Raw genomic sequence first — 18047 nt, forward strand, 5'->3', positions numbered from 1 at the left:
TTGGCAATGTAAAGAGAGACATCTAATGCGCAAATAGGGCAGTTTTATTTCACCTTGCAAATCTCTGGTTGGCAATTCTGTGCCCGGCACTTCAGGAAGGATGCCAAAGCATTGGAAAAGATAACAGGATGATACCAGTGATAATGGACTTGAGTTAGATGGTGAGGTTGGCAGAGCGGGAATTGCTCTCCATACAGCAGGGAAGATTAAGGAAGCACTGAACAGGTATTAGAAATTTGAAGAACTTTTAATAAAGTAAGTAGAGGAAAAGATAATTCCTTTGCCAAGTGAATCAATAAAAAGACATCATAGATTTAAAAATCATTGGCAAAGAACTGGAAGGGAAATCCCTTCTCCCATTTTTTTCTTCCTTACAATCATAACTAACACAGAGCAAGTCAAATTAAGTTTCTGTTTTAGTAGGCAGTATATAATTGGGGGTTTTGTTGCTTACCAAAACGGTACTGTACTTTTTTATTTGTGTCTCTTAGAAATTAAAACTGCCTTCATGCTGGGCCTTTCTTTTTTAACCATGCTCCTTTAATATTTTATGTATTTCAGGAGAAATCCTCCAGTTGAAAAGTTCCACTCACCTGCCATATTGATTTTAACATTCATTGTTTCCACCTCTGAACATAAATCCTCTTAAGACACCATATATTTCAAGGAAAAATGTGTTTATTTCCAATAGCAATCTTGTAATTCTGTTTATAGTACAATCACAAGTATAATCATCACCACCAGATGAAGTGACAGTGTTAACACTAGATTAATATACTGATGCCAGGACTTCAAAAAGTGGATCATCCTGGAGCCAAGAATTATACAAAAAAATCTATTGCATAATTTCTGTGAATCTCTCAATTGATTGACATTACAATTCAGGGTGTTGTTACCTCACTTTTGGAACATCAGTACAGCCAATGTGAGGAGGACTCAAGTGAAAAGAAAATTCAGTTTAGTCCCCATCATCTGGCAGTAAGAAACTGCATTTTTGAAAATGAGATCAGTTCTCATACCTTTGAAGTTAACTTTGTACACCTATGCATGTGAATAAACTGCCAGATTTCTCAGCACGCTGTTTGTACAAAGGCAAGGTGAATGTTCCTCTCTTCCCTGCATTGTTTACTTGGATACAACCAAGTTTGAAAGGATCCTTTTGTTCGCAGAATTCTCATGGCACTGTTTTAAAAGGTGGAAACATTCACTACTTGATCAACTACAATTTGCATGTATTTGGAGTTTTCAGCAGAAAAATCCCTCAGTATTTCATAGGACCATAATTAGTGCATACTTGACATCAAATTACACAGTCTATCAAAAGGGCATGAGTGTCCTAAGGAAGAAGAGAGATCAAAAGTTGAAAAGAGGGAATTTTCAGTGCTTAGAGGCTTGATTTTTGAAGGCAAGACCACAATTGAAGAGATGTTAGAGATTCATATGAGTCCAGAATTGGCAGAATGCAGACTACTTAGACGTTCACAAGGTTGATGGATGCAATCGAGATGGGAATAGAGATGCTAAACTTGGTTATTTGCATTAGGTATCTCAAAAGACTTGGTTGAATATTTAGACTTTATCAGTCTTTTTAAGACATCTTCTTACTTTTTCACAGTACATGCAGAATCAAAATATACCCGGCAACCTTGAGTTAACTGTAAATATCCTCACAATGGGCTACTGGCCAACTTATGTACCGATGGAAGTTCATTTACCCCTGGAGGTTAGTGTTATATTATCAGTGTAAGCTCATGTCGGCAATAAAATTCTGATCAAATCTTTGACCTTGGAATGATCTTTTGCATGAGTTTTTTTTGATGCTGTTAACCGGTTGAATGTATATTTGTATTTACAAGTTAAGTACTTTTCAATCCTGTTTGCTGGTGAAAGTTGCAATATTCCAGTTCCGGGAGGTTGGGGGGCGGGGAGGAGGTGGCGCAAGGTGGGTAGGAGGTGGCGCAAGGTGGGTGCAAAAAAAGAGCTAATGACATGTTAGGCATGAAGGGTTGAAGTTGGGTGGAGTTTTGCTGCAACTGGATAAAGCTCGAGTTGGATCACATTTGCAGTAATTTGTACATTTAAAGTATTGCAACAAAGATGGATTTGTCTTCAAGCAGAGCAGTATAGATTCAACATAACTTTAACGGGGATGCAAGTAATAATGAGTTGAGATTGCTACTCAGTTGAAACAACAATCCATTACGTTGTCCAAATGACTTTTTTGAGTTAGTAAGTAATTGGAAAACATTTGGCATTGATGGAAGAGCTAAATCTTAGCCTGTTCACACCTGATGTTTTTAGATTAGACTAGACTTACAGTGTGGAAACAGGCCCTTCGGCCCAACAAGTCCACACTGACCCACCGAAGCGAAACCCACCCATACCCCTACATTACCCCTTACCTAACACTACGGGCAATTTAGCATGGCCAATTCACCTGACCCGCACATCTTTGGACTGTGGGAGGAAACCGGAGCACCCGGAGGAAACCCACGCAGACACGGGGAGAACGTGCAAACTCCACACAGTCAGTCGCCTGAGTCGGGAATTGAACCCGGGTCTTCAGGCGCTGTGAGGCAGCAGTGCTAACCACTGTGCCACCGTGCCGCCCACTATGTCTGCATGCACATTCCTTCCAACAGGTCTAAGATATTAGCACACTTAAGAACACTGGCTAGAATTTCTCTCTGACGAATTGACAGCATCTCAAATGATCCATAATTAAGAGAAGCTAGGTTCACGCAAACTAAAAGTCAAATCTGATACCGTTAGATTTGAATAATCTAGTTTATCCTTTAACACATTTTATGGATATTCAAGAATGATTGACTGAAATGAAAAACTACTTAATTTGAGTGATACAAAACAGCATTGTATTGGTGTTAAAATGTGGATTTGCTTACTTGTCCTATACTTACACGGTGAAACATCTGACTGGAGCACTTGTGACCATGGTGAAGTCCTTGGGCTGCATTCACATACTCCCAAAAGCTGACTAAGTAGCTTTAAGCCACTTGATACATAGCTAGAAGAACACAACAAGCTTGAAAAGGATGATTTTAACAATTTTACCTTTTTTTGTTTAGATGGTAAAACTTCAGGAGATTTTCAAGACATTTTATCTTGGTAAGCACAGTGGTAGAAAGTTGCAGTGGCAATCAACTTTGGGTCATTGTGTATTGAAAGCAGAATTTAAAGAGGTGAGTTTTTAAAGGATTGGACTGCTGTAAAAGAAAATAAAAAATGAAGTTATTTTTGAACTAGTTAAAACAAATCATTAAAAGTGGAAGAAGCGTTTGGTAAATGAAATGAAGTTTAATGTTCAGTGTCGTGCTCAGTGTACTTTACCTTGTGTACTTTAATTTGTTGGTGGTGTATGACTTTTGTACAACTGAAGAAATGCTTTTTAGTTCAAGATTTTCTTTTAACCAGTGAATGGGGCAGGGAGGCAGAAGAGAAGATAATTCAGTGTCCACCTGTGGAGTCTTTATGATTATACTGTAACATTGTAAGGATTTGATAATGTTTAAATCACTTTAATGTACCAAATTTATTTCTCAAAAAAAATGAGAGATTCTCATAGAATCCTACAGCATGGGAACAGACCCTTTGGTCTAACCAGTCCATGCCGAACATGATCCCAAACTAAACTAGGCCCACCTTCCTGCTTCTGGCCCATGTTCCTCCAGACCTCTCCTGTTCATGTATTTATTCAAATGTCTTTTCAATGTTATAATTGTACATATACTTTCTCAGGAAGCTCATTTCACACTTGAACCACCCTGTGTGTGAAAATATTTGCCTCATGTCTTTTTCCTTCTCTGACCTTAAAATTGTGCCCTCCAGCCGAGGAAAGATACAATACCATTAACTCTGTCTATTCCTGTCGCTATTTGATAAACTTCTATCAGATCATCTGTCAACCTCCTATGACCCAGTGAAATAAAAACCAGCCTATCCAGCCTTGCTTTATAACTCAAACCTTCCATATCCAGCATCACACTGGTAACTCTCTTCTGAACCCTCTCCAGCTTGATAATAACTGGGCAACTAGAGTTGTACACACAGAATTAAGCCACACTCTCGGATTTAGATACTTAATTTATGCTGACCCTTCACTTGAGTCTTTGGCTTTTCAGTTGTTTTTGAAAGATCAGAAGGCATTACTTGAGGAAGAAGGGTGTCCTCCCAGTGCCATGGCTGACGTTTATCTAACCTTTTTTGAGCACAGCCAACATAGCTCAACTGGTCGTTTAGTTCATTGCTGTATGAGGCCTTGCTGGGTACAAACTGGCTACTGTCTTATCAACATAGGCAGCTTGATTCCAGAAGTAATTCACTTGATGCCTCAAAGACGTGAAACATGTCCCACAAAAGTAAGTTCGTTCACATCTGCAAAGATTTAAACAATAACTTTCTCTGGCTATTTGAATCCAGTTCATGATAATTGAACAAAGGTGTTCTGTTCGTTTTCACCAGGAGTCCTCAATAGAATATATTTATCCAATCCTAACCCAGTTCTTTGTGAACAAATGCTCCAGTGTAAAACTGTGCTTCAGGATGGCTGGCATACTTGTCCTACAGGTGCAGTGGGAAGGAATCTTACAGTTTAATTGTACTGTCAGTGAAAAGCAAAATAGTTTTGTTTAGTTAATTTAGTACATGACGACAGGTTTTCTAAGATTTAAATTCTGTATCCTCATTTTGAAGAATACGTTTTGTAGAATATTTAAATTTGCAGCTTCTAGTTGTTAGTACTTAATATGCAATAATAACAATCTGACAGATTTGTGGTTGTTTCCACAAATTTCTTTTATATTTGTTTTCTCCTTTGTCCCTGCTAGTGTTAAAATACAGCATTATCAAACATCTTTTCCACTACATGAGTTGCAATCTGACATGAGTTGCAATCTCCAGCCATCCGAGCTAAATGCTCAAACATTATGTTGATGGGGAATCTGAACACAGATTAAGAATCCAGAGACCATGGAGAGAGGACAGGGCTCCTGTTAGTTTGGTGACCACCAAAGCATGTATAATGGATAAAATTTTATAACTTTTTAATATGTTTTTTTACCCTGGCTCTTGAGGAAAACAATATGTTTTTCCAGTTTAAACAGCAGAGGCTGACCTCATCAATGGTCTGGTCTCCTATGATGAGATTGGCCTCAATTCATCTGAATTTGGACAATAAATTATAATCCATCGTCCTCATTCTTGACCACTGTCTAGTGACTTGTTCTGGAAATGCAAAAGTGGTCACGTTCGCGAGGACAGGTTGGTCACGCAGTGAAACTTTCTGACATATCCTGGGCTTACATGTAGTCACTGGCTACAATCCTGAAAAGTTGTTATAGCAAAATGAATCAATGTTGTCAGACACATTTTTTGCAGGATGGAGTTTTTAGACTATGTAACATTTTCCTCATTTCTCTTTACTTGCCAAAAATACAACTTTTGCAATGCATTGATGTCTAATACAGAGCTTTCTAAAGTAAACTCCCAGGCGGCAATGGGTGTTGCAGACCTGCCCCCCACTCTGCGCTCCCCCCCAAAAAAATAGTTTCCCCTCTACTGTTCTGAAATGACATTACGATGAAAAAAATTTCAGGAAGCACTGGTCTCATGAAATCATGGTATTGTATTTCCTTATTGTTTTAAGGATGAGAAGGGGAAAATCTGAGTCTTTTAAGTAGAGAATTGCATTGGTGTGTTTTGTTTGGGGGGGGGGCGGGGGCAATTCAGCTGTAAACACAGGTTGAGAAGAATATTATTTACATTGTTTACATTTTCAAATTATCATTGTTCACAATGTAAATGAGACTCATTTATATTTTAAGGTGCTCATTGCAGCTTAAATTCCCAAGTTTTCTATTTCAAATTGCATACTGTTACCTTAAAACAATTCAGTTTTTTAATTCAGGTTAATTGTTGGAATATTTTTATTAAAAAAAACTTTTTATAAAGTAGTATTTGCTTTTATGACAGGGTAAGAAAGAGCTTCAAGTGTCGCTTTTCCAAACTCTGGTACTGCTCATGTTTAATGAAGGGGAAGAATTCAGTTTGGAAGAAATTAAAACTGCTACTGGAATAGGTTTGTGTTCTTTTGTTTGTGGATGGGAATTTAAGATGACTATAAAATGTTGCTGATAAATGAGGTCCTGCTTTACATAACAGTAATGTATACCTGGTTGAGACATTCCTTTTTGAACAGTGGGTGAAACGTTGAAAGAGAAACATCAGGGAAGCAAGTTTCAGAAATTTATTTACAGTTATATTCAAATTTATTAACTGTCCTCTAAACTGAAACAAAACGTAAATGCTTCAATGCAGGACTAATATATCTGTACTGCATGTGATTATCTCAAGTGAAAGACATATTGAATTGATATTATTTGTTAAATGATCTCAGCTGAGACAGCTAATTGTGTCAACAGCAATAACCTGCACAGACCCAGATGAATCAATCTCTCTGCAAGTTCAGTTCTACCATGTTTTAAAAAGAAGCTCTACGTTCATGGATGTGGATGTCGCTGATTAGGCCAGCATTCATCACCCATCCTTGGTTGCAAAATTGCAGTTAAGAGTCAGGCACATTCTAAGTCTGGAGACACACGTAAGCCAGAGAGGATATAGTCAACTGTTTCCTTCCCTAATGGATATTAGTGAACCAGATAAGTTTCTCAGACAATTGAGGATGGTCAATGTGGTCATCATTAGATTCTTCATTGCATACTTTTGTTGAATTCAAATTTGACTGTCTCCCAGGTCAGGATTCAATCCCAGATCCCTGGAACATTAGTTCAGTCAAAAGACAATAGGTGCAGGAGTAGACCATTCTTCCCTTCGAGCCAGCACCATCATTCATTATGATCATGGCTGATCATCCTCAATCAGTATCCTGTTCCTGCCTTATCCCCATAACCCTTGATTCCACATCTGGATTAATAGTCTAGTGATATTACTACAAGGTCATTGCCTCCCTGAGAACATTACTTGGGTGTCTGGATTAATAGCTGAGTGATGATATCACTACGGCATAGTCTAGACCATTACCTCCTTTTTACCACTTGTGCTATCAATCTAGTGAACCTCTACTGCATTTCCACTATGGAAAGTATATAATTTGTTGGGGTGGAAGATTACAACTTCACAAAACATCTGTAAGGGGACATTCTGAATGTTTCACAATTTTTGCACAACAAACTAACTGGAAGCAGTCAACAAGAGAGAGTAGCAAACATGAGGCTCAGTGGTTCGCACTGCTGCCTCACAGCGCCAGGGACCTGGGTTTGATTCTCGCCTCAGGCAACTGTGTGTGTGGCATTTGCACATTCTCCCCATGCCTGCGTGGGTTTCCTCATGGGTACTCTGGTTTCCTCTCTCAGTCCAAAGATGTGTAGATTAGGTGAACTCGACATGCTAAATTGCCCATAGTGTTCAAGGATGTGTAGGTTAAGTGCTTTAGTCAGGGGTAAATGTCAACTAATGGGAATTGGGTTTGGGTGAGGTAGTCTGCGGAGGGTCGGTGTGGACTTGTTAGGCCGAAGTGCCTGTTTCCACATTGTAGGGATTTATGAAATCTATGACGATGATAATACTCCAGATGTGGTCACACCAAGGCCCTGTATAACTGCAGTAAGACATCTGGCTTCGAAACTCAAATCCTCTTGCGGTTAAGGCCATTTGCCGCCTTGATTGTTTGCTGCCTGTCTCCTTTCTGGTGTACAAGAATACCCAGATCCTTTTGCACATCAACGGTCCCCAGTGTATCACTATTAAAATAATACTCTGCCTTTCTGTTTTCCACATCCGTATATAACTTCATTTTAGTCATGTTGTACTATATCTATAAGACCACAAGACATAGGAGTGGAAGTAAGGCCATTCGGCCCATCGAGTCCACTCTGCCATTCAATCATGGCTGATGGGCATTTCAGCTCCACTTACCAGCATTCTCCCCATAATTCCTCGTGACATCAAGAATTTATCAATCTCTGCCTTGAAGACATTTAGCGTCCCGGCCTCCACTGCACTCTGCGGCAATGAATTCCACAGGCCCACCACTCTCTGGCTGAAGAAATGTCTCCGCATTTCTGTTCTGAATTGACCCCCTCTGATTCTAAGGCTGTCTCCACGGGTCCTAGTCTCCTCGCCTAATGGAAACAATTTTCTAGTGTCAACCCTTTCCAAGCCATGTATTATCTTGTAAGTTTCTATTAAGTCTCACCTCAATCTTCTAAACTCCAATGAATACAATCCCAGGATCCTCAGCCATTCTTCGTATGTTGGACCAACCATTCCAGGGATCATCTGTGTGAATCTCCGCTGGACATGTTCCAGTGCCAGTATGTCCTTCCTGTGGTGTGGGGACCAAAACTGGACACAGTACTCCGAATGGGGCCAAACCAGAGCTTTATAAAGTCTCAGTAGCACAACGGTACTTTTATATTCCAACCCTCTTGAGATAAGTGACAACATTGCATTCGCTTTGTTAATCACGGACTCAACCTGCATGTTTACCTTTAGAGAATCCTCGACTAGCACTCCCAGATCCCTTTGTACTTTGGCTTTATGAATTTTCTCACCGTTTAGAAAGTAGTCTATGCTTTTATTCTTTTTTCCAAATTGCAAGACCTCGCATTTGCTCACGTTGAATTCCGTCAGCCATTTCCTGGACCACTCTCCCAAACCGTGTAGATCCTTCTGCAGCCTCCCCACTTCCTCAATACTACCTGGCTGTTCACCTAACTTCGTATCATCGGCAAATTTCGCTAGAATGCCCCCCGTCCCTTCATCCAGATCATTAATATATAATGTGAACAACTGCGGCCCCAACACTGAACCCTGCTGGACACCGCTTGTCACCGGCTGCCATTCCGATAAAGAACCTTTTATCCCAACTCTCTGCCTTCTGTCCGACAGCCAATCCTCAAACCATACCAGTAGCTCACCTTGAACAACATGGGCCCTAACCTTGCTCAACAGCCTCCCGTGTGGCACCATATCAAAGGCCTTTTGGAAGCCTAGATAGACCACATCCACTGGGTTTCCCTGGTCTAACCTACTTGTCACCTCTTCAAAGAATTCCAACAGGTTTGTCAGACACGACCTCCCCTTACTAAATCCGTGTTGATTTGTTCTAATCCGACTCTGCTCTTTCAAGAATTTAGAAACCTCGTCTTTAATGATGGATTCTAGAATTTTGCCAACAACCGAGGTTGGCCTATAATTTTCCATCTTTTGCCTCGATCCTTTCTTGAACAAGGGGGTTACGGTAGCGATCTTCCAATCATCCGGGACTTTCCCTGACTCCAGTGACCTTTGAAAGATCTCAACCAATGCCTCCACTATTTCTTTAGCCACCTCTCTCAGAACTCTAGGGTCTATCCCATCGGGGCCAGGAGATTTATCAGTTTTAAGACCTTTTAGCTTTTCTAGCACTTTCTCTTTTGTAATGTGTTTGTCTACTAACTCGACTTGTCTAAATCACCTTGAAGCCTTCTTGCATCCACTTTTCAACTCTCAATCCTACCCAGTTTTGTGTTGTCGGCAAACTTGGAAATGTTGTATTTGGTTTCCTCATCTAATATAAATGATAGATCATTTATATAAATAATAAATAATTGGGCCCAAGTACTGATTTTTGCAGTATTGCACTATTCACTGCCACTTGAAAAAAGACCAATTTATTTCCACTTTCTGTCATCAGTTCTTGATCCATGCCAATATATTACTTGCATCTCATTTGCTTTAATTCTGCCCATTGCTTATGTGGGGCTATTATCAAAAGCTTATTAAAAATCCAAATATACCACCATTATTAGTTGTTCCTTTATCTGTTCTTCGAGATACATCCTCCAAAAACGATAGTAGATTTAAGGGTAACTTGCTTTTTATAAACTTGTGCTGTTTATGCTACCTTGAGAAACTAGGGATTGTTTAGTTCTTTCCAAATATTGTTCTTTTACATCTTTTATTATGGCTTCCAGCATTTTCACACTACTGATGTTAGGCTGTAATACTCTGCTTTCTCACCGTCCCTTTTTAAATATCGGGACTACATTTGCCACCCTCCAATCTGTATGAACTGCTCCAGCATGTATACAAGTTTGGAAGAATACCACCAATATATCCATTATTTCCAGGGATACTTTCTTTCATATTCTGGGAAGATCAATCAGGTTTATTTTTACTTGCTGGTTACCAATGAATTTTGCAAGATGGCATGAGACTGCATACATTAACATCATATGTGATTAGAATTAGGGTTATGAAACCCTTTTGACAAGCCTGCTTACATTTGCTCTCTGGACCTCAGTGTAAGAATAACCATTTAGGCAAAATACTGGAGAGTGTCTGTGATATTGTGTCCAAGTAAGAGTTGGCACTTTGAAGGTGAGGGGGATAAAATATCTCTGAAATATTTGTTAAAACAAATTAATAATTACTAACATCTCTTCTGCCAGAGGATGGAGAGTTGCGAAGGACATTGCAGTCTTTGGCATGTGGCAAAGCGCGTGTACTGACCAAAACTCCAAAAAGCAAAGATGTGGAAGACTATGACAAATTTACCTGTAACGATGATTTCAAACATAAGCTGTTCAGGATCAAGATTAATCAGATTCAGATGAAAGAAACGGTATGTAAGACCTCTTATACTTCAAGGATTATTTGTGTTGTCAGTTATAATGCATGGAATGTTGCACCTTGTAATGTTTTGTGAAGTTTTGCATTGTTCAATGTAAGCGTTGCTGGAGTATGGAATACTTTTTGGGAAACTAAGAGTGCTGTGGGCACCTGATGATTAGGTGTTTATTATTAATGGGAAATAATAGGAGCAGGTGGGACTTGAACCTGGGCCTCCTGGATCAAAGGTAGGACAACTACCACTGCTCCACAACAATCCCTAGTTTATCAGGATAGTTCCCCGTGCCCAAAAATTTTCAGCAGCTTCACAGATGACCTTCCTTCCCTCATGACATCAGAAGTGCACTGATTACATTCCTCCAGCCTCGATCATACATATTGTCGTTTTGGTCCCACTACTCTACTAGTCACAGCTTAAAATTTTTAAAAAACATCTCTGTTCCAAGCTGACTACTTAAATATTTCATTTATGTCAAGTTTTAAACAATGTTTATCAACCAAATATTGATTGGAACAAGCAGATTGTGGACTTATCAAAACAAAGCCTATTTTATGAAGATGAACTATATGGTTAACAATTACATTCAGTAATGTAGAAATACAATTGCTTACTCCTCAAAATATCCCCACAGTGTATGCATGCATACACTTCTTAGGAAATGGAAAAAAGTTACTTTTTTTTTCAGGTGGGGTTAATTGTGGAGGTCGGTGCGCCAAACTACTATTGCACACCCTCCCACCTTTGTCTGTGGGTTTGATGGTGAGGTTGGGGTTGTGGTTGGAGCGGAGGGAATGGAGATCTGCACGTTGTGAGGGTGAGAGGTTGGAGTGGCTGAGGTGGGGTGGACAGGTTGAGGCAGTCAGTGTCACGGCAGCAGTTAGAAATTGAGATTGAGGGCAGGTAACAGGCCAGGATGGGGTGCGATGGAGGCGAGAGAAGGATGGGCAGGAGTTTTGATTGAAAAAGTGGGCCGGGGGCGGAGGCAATGAAGGAAATGTTCAAGGTTGCGACGCGTATCGAACTCATTTATCTAGGAGCATAGAGGGATGAAGGTGAGGCCTTTGCTGAGGACTAAACGTTTGTCCTCAGTGGGGTGTAGAAATTCCCCCTAACCCCACCTCCCTCCAATTTACTTCTCAGCTATCCTCCCCCTGCCCACAAGCATCATTATTGACGTTTCCCCTTAGGTTCCCCCCCCCCCCCCCCCCCCATTTATCTCTCAGCTCCTGGGCCCACAAGCATCATTCCTGATGAAGAGCTTATGCTCAAAATGTCAATTCTCTTGCTCCTCGATGCTACCTGACCTGCTGTGCTCTTCCAGCACCACATATTCTACTCATTTTTTTTCAGCAGAGATTAGCTATCTGAACAAATAAAATCTGGCCGGTGGGTTACTCTTAAATGCAAAAGGATGAAGTGCAGGATGCTCCAGAGTTTATTCCAGCTATGTTCAGGCATGTGTAATCAGGTTATCAATCCTATACAATTGTTTCTGATACTTGCAGGCATAACTTGCTCAAGAAATATAATCTTGAGGTGTTACTTTAGTTACTCTTACAAAATAATTTTCTTTTTCATAAATGACAAAACTCAACTGAGCAGTTTTTCTTTAGCAAGTTTTTCTCCAACTCAGCTTGTTCTTAGCAGGTATCCCTCTAACTGAAACCGATAATTATCTCTCCAAGCTAGTTTCTGTTCAAAACAGCCCTGGGAGGGATTTACAGCAAAGCATACAGTCATGAGATTTGTAAGATGCCTTGTTTGGAAAGCAAATTTCTAATGTCTGCAATGAATTATCAGTTACCTCTTTCAAAGAAACTATTCCAGATGTTTCTACAAAACTTGAAGTCCATTTCTCACAATCATTCAAATATTGAAGTCATCCGAGCAATTTCAAACATAAAGCATCAGTAACCTCCACACAATGTTCAGCTCCATGTATAACTCTTCAGATATTGAATCTGTCAGTGTCTAAATGCAGTCTGATGCTATTCAGGACAAAATGGCCTGGTTGATTGCCACTCCATTCCCCACCTTCAACATTCACTCCCATTTCCATTGAATATGCATCATGACCATTGTTGTGTCACCTGTACAAGATGAACTGCAGTAATTCAATCTAGATTCCTTTGACAGCACCTTTCACCTCATGACTTCTCTACAGAGGAGGATGAGATGGCAGATGTCTGGGCTATGACCAGTGGTATGTTCTCTCCAAGTGACATACCATTCCATCCTGACTTGAAAGTGTATTGCTGTGTAAAAACGCCAAAACTCCTGAATAGGATTGTGGGTGTACCTATACCACATGAACTGCAGCAATTCAAGACAGCAGCTCACAAGCACATTTTCCAAGACAACTAGTGATGGGCTATAAATGCTAGCAAAGTCAATGACGCTCTACTTCCAAGAATGAATGTTTTCAAAAAATCAGTTAACAACCTGTGGCTGAGATTAATACTTGCAATTTGAAGTACAAGCACTTAACCCATTTTATGATCCAGTCTAAATTGGAGGAGCATGTTCACTTATTGAACATTTAATTGAATGGAATCATTGGCTTTAGTGTTTCCAATATTTAATTCATTGTTTTCTATCTTTGTTACTGACTGGTATCTGAGGCTGAACCAAAACATATTCTCTCTTTCATCTAACCACACATTCCTTCATCTGTCAAGACTTCCTATGTCAGCTCTGTGCTTTACTGTGAATGGCTGTATGTGGATGTGAAGTGCTATTGTTTAGGTTAGTCATTTAACATGTTTTAAAATGCTATGCTATTTCAACTTGATTCAGTTGTATTTAAATAATTAAATTTGAGGTTAGTATTATTAACATTCTTTCATTCCAGTTGAATTATCACCAGTGTAACATTTGTCATTTTTGATAGGTTGAAGAACAGGCCAGCACTACTGAAAGAGTGTTCCAGGACAGACAGTATCAAATAGATGCTGCTATTGTCCGAATCATGAAAATGAGAAAGACTTTGAGCCACAATCTTCTTGTATCTGAAGTGTATAATCAGCTGAAATTTCCAGTCAAGGTATGGGTTACTGTACTTATCTCGGTCAGCAAAGACAGTATGTGAGAGATGGAATAACATGCAATTTAAAGGGAATCATTTTGTTATAACTCCACACAGACGCAGCAATCGTACAAGTGTAGTCCTATCTTGAAGAAATACTAAGGTATTACTGATAAAATACAAATTTTGTGCAAGCTTTTGGACTTGCACTCATCGGGACAATTTCCAGGAAATGCAAAAATATTATTGCATTCATAACGTCAAAAAATCACATGACAACAGGTTATAGTCCAACAGGTTTATCTGAAGTCGCAGGCTTTCAGAGCAACGTTCCTTTGTCAGATAAAAAAGGAGTGTTGCTTCGAAAGCTTATGATTTCAAATAAACCTTTTTTTCTTTTTTTTTAGATTACTTACAGTGTGGAAACGGGCCCTTCGGCCCAACAAGTCCACACCGACCCGCCGAAGCGCAACCCACCCATACCCCTACATTTACCCCTTACCTAACACTACAGGCAATTTAGCCTGGCCAATTCACCTGACCCGCACATCTTTGGACTGTGGGAGGAAACCGGAGCACCCGGAGGAAACCCACGCAGACACGGGGAGAACGTGCAAATTCCACCCAGTCAGTCGCCTGAGTCGGGAATTGAACCCAGGTCTCTGGTGCTGTGAGGCAGCAGTGCTAACCACTGTGCCACCGTGCCGCCCAACCTGTTAGACTATAACCTGGTGTCATGTGATTTTTGACCTTGTCCACCCCAGTCCAACACCAACACCTCCACATCATGCATTCATTATGATCGACAGTTAACTGCCCAGTTTTGTTCACATTGTAAACCATGCAGATAGAATTCTGATCGAAGTCATTGCTCTGAGAAATGAGCCAGACAATGGTTATTGCCTGTGTTGATGAATCGAGACTACTGGTGTATTTGCATATTCTGTCTGCAGAGAACAAAGTAATTTGCAGTAACATATAGCTTTCAATATATACAAGTGCACCTCCTCCAAGCCCAGCTGATAATCCTAAACTGTCAACTGATTCTTCATACACCAAAGATTATTTACCAGATGTTCTCTATTTGTGGCATCACGTTTAATGCTGAGTCATTTTGAGTTTTGCAAGCTGATTTCATATGGTCAGTACCTTGCTTGGTGTGCACAGCTGAAGGGAATATGCTGTTTGATACTATCTGTCATGCCTTTGGGACGTATAACCTACATATCTAACATCACACTGGTACTGAAATTCATATACCAAAATACTCACTTGAATGATGGACAGGATGTCTTTTTAGCTTGATGGCGGTATCCTGTTAGTAGTGAATATCACTTGTGTTGTAGCTTTATGATAGGAGCATGAAATAGTTACCTTTGCCTGTTGCTCAAACTTTTGAGGTACCCTTTCAGGCCAATCTGAGGTGAACTGGACACTGAATCCAAAACTGGCATATCATGCACAATCCTGAATGGGCCTACATGTAGTTGTTTGAGAGAGTTGCATACTTGCTTGTCTGTTAAACTGTCAAGTCTTTCCAGTTGAAAACCCAATGTTTCAAAACAAATCAGAAATTACAGCTCTACTTGGAAGAGCATAACTTGAATATTGCTTAAAGCTGATGTGTTGCCAAAGCTTTGCATATTTTACTTTGCTGGACAAATGCAGAGATATCACTTTTTTGCTTGTAAATTTAGGATATTTTTTGACATGGCAATTCTAGGCCAATCAGAATCAACTTGGCAAACAGTCAGCACATGTAATACTGGGTATTTTCATTGTTTGAAATTCATCATTGTTGCATTTGTCCTGATGTGTGCAAGCCAAAGCTTCAGCAACATGTCTGTCTCTCCAGAAGTAGTTAATTACTTACTATGTTTCAATCACACTTCCTTTGTGTGGGATTTTCTGGCAAAGCCAGCATTGGTAACCTACATCTGATTATCACTGCAGAAAGTATATCTAATGCAGGTACAGCCAAAGTGCTGTTGAGAAGGCAGTTCACGCACTGTGATCCCTAGACAATGAAGGAATGGCAATATAGTTTCACATTTGGATGGTGTGTGGCTTTGAGGAGCGTTGGCAGGTGATGGCATTCTCCTGCATCTGCTGCAGGAGAAAAAGGTTTCAGAAGCACTGATGGGGCCTTGGTGAGTTGTTGATGTGCACGTTGGATATCCAATTAGACTAGATTCCCTGCAGTGTGGAAACAGGCCCTTCAGCCCAACAAGTCCATACCGACTCTCCGAAGTATAACCCACCCAGACCCATTTCCCTCTGATAATGCATCTAATACTGGACAACTTAGCATGGCCAATTCACCTGACCTGCACATCTTTAAACTGTGGGATGAAACCTGAGCACTTGAAGGAAACCCACGCAGACACTGGGAGAATGTGCAAACTCCACACAGGCAGTTACCAGAGACTGGAATCAAACCCGATTATTTTCTACCATGTAAATAATTATTTAATTTCCTTTCTTTCAGCCTGCTGATCTAAAGAAAAGAATAGAGTCATTAATTGACAGGGACTACATGGAAAGAGACAAAGAAAATACCAACCAATACAACTACGTGGCATAGAACTTCAGATGAAGAAAAGCTTCATAAAGCACTTCTAATCTCGGATGGTCAATGGCTTAACGCTACAGTGTTGATCCCAGTGAATGAGTTTTTTTAGTTCGTATTGCCTAGAAATATATGAAAAATGGCATTACTGAAATAACTGGGAGAGAACTTCTCTGAAGGAAAACGTGGCCATCCGGAGAGTACTTCGTGAATCTCTGCTAATGCTGTTGGACTTCCACATATTTGAGGTAGCAGTGGACACCAAAAGCAAATACAACTCCTTCCCCAACTTTTCAAATTAACTTTTGGTAATTGTGAAGAACAGATGCAATGCGAAACTGCACCTCATCAGTTTTATCTTGATTAGCCACGTCATTGTTGAATCATTTTGAGTTGCTTCCATGTTATTTCTTTTGGAGGAAGAGCTTGTTTTATTTTCTCATTTTCTTGTAAAAGCACGAGTCTTCAAACTTCTTGACATCAATAGACATCCACCTATGTTGTTCACACTTGAAACTCTGCATTGAGAGAAGACTAATCGCTCACCACTTCTGGAAGTTTTATTTTAACATTGATTTTAGAATTTCAAGGAGTAAATGGTATCAATCCTTAGTTAAGAACATTATCTATACATGTTTTATTTTACAAATGTGGATTTTGTTCTGTTTTTTTTTTGCCAGCGTTTTTTGACAACTAAAGGAGGTGCCAAAAGTGGAACGTGGGTAATAAAATATTGTGTGTAATGCAGTGATGTCTGTTTTGTATTTTGACCCTGCTGGAAAATTTTGAAGCATTTGCCATGTTGTATTTACCATTTATCACAGCAGTAATAGTTAACCACTGAGAATGCAATGACATTTGGAGACTGGCAGCAGTTTCATCAGGACGTAGATCCTGAGGAAAATACAAATTGTATTTTTATTTCAAACTTCATTGTCAGCTCACGTGTATAAACTTTTGATTACTTACTGCATTATTAAACCATTTCAGTTCGGGGGAGCAAGATTTAAAAGTGAGAAGAACTTGTTAACGTGTCAGCCAGGCTGCTCTGTTCTTTTAAGAATGTGAAACTTAAAACAATTAGCGCACAATAGGAACCCTTTGTAATTACAAGCTGGCAACAGAGGTGCACAAAGACTACTGTGTCTTTCCAAATGAATTTGTTATATATGTACATATTTGTCCCTTCATAAAGTGGAAGCGGTCCATATTCAAGGTTTCTGTGTTCAATAAATATTGAATAACTAGTCCCTGTGTAATAAGCTTTATAATTAATCTCCCTTTCTCTTCCCCTGTTTCCAGGGATTAGGGGGAGTTTGTTCCTTTTTTGTCCATATATTTACACTGACTTTTTACCCTAAAGCTTTAGACTTTGGAACTGGAGAAGAAAAAGCCAGGAGTTCTTATTTAAATTTTTGGTGGGAAATGTATGTGTTGGATGGGAATAGGATTTGGTTTGGTTGTGATGCTCCTTTTGTTTGTGTAGTCTGTCAATACCATCCGTCTGGATGATGTCCCAGAGGGTTACATGATGCATCAGACTACCTCAGATGGTATTAATGCTGACTGTAGAACAAAATCAGTAGCTTAATCAGCCTTGGCTTAAGCGGTCTCACCATTCTTGCAGTTGATAAATTAGCTTCTGACCATTTATTAAATTGTATTTACTTATTGTACTAGATTACATATTTTGGCTATTAGTAAAACTCTGAAGAACAATAAGACTTATAATATTGATTATATCAACTTAAAGGGAGGAACATGTAACTTCAATTTTTTTTAATAGTTTGCTTGTCTCTTGT

The 18047-nt window shown here is 39.6% G+C and overlaps 1 protein-coding gene across 1 annotated transcript in view; it reads left to right on the forward strand.

Annotated features, from left to right (window-relative positions):
• The window catches only part of cul4b (cullin 4B), an 86152-nt gene extending 68659 nt beyond the window's left edge, over nt 1-17493 (forward strand). The window contains exons 15-20 of the mRNA XM_060832525.1: nt 1616-1723; nt 3087-3200; nt 5989-6094; nt 10470-10642; nt 13542-13694; nt 16165-17493. Coding sequence (XP_060688508.1) covers nt 1616-1723; nt 3087-3200; nt 5989-6094; nt 10470-10642; nt 13542-13694; nt 16165-16260 — 750 coding nt within the window. The 3' untranslated portion in view covers nt 16261-17493. The remainder of the gene's footprint in view (nt 1-1615; nt 1724-3086; nt 3201-5988; nt 6095-10469; nt 10643-13541; nt 13695-16164) is intronic.
• The last annotated feature ends 554 nt before the right edge of the window (nt 17494-18047 follow it).

Source organism: Hemiscyllium ocellatum, chromosome 11 (genome assembly GCF_020745735.1).
Source record: "Hemiscyllium ocellatum isolate sHemOce1 chromosome 11, sHemOce1.pat.X.cur, whole genome shotgun sequence".
NCBI classification, from domain to species: domain Eukaryota; kingdom Metazoa; phylum Chordata; class Chondrichthyes; order Orectolobiformes; family Hemiscylliidae; genus Hemiscyllium; species Hemiscyllium ocellatum.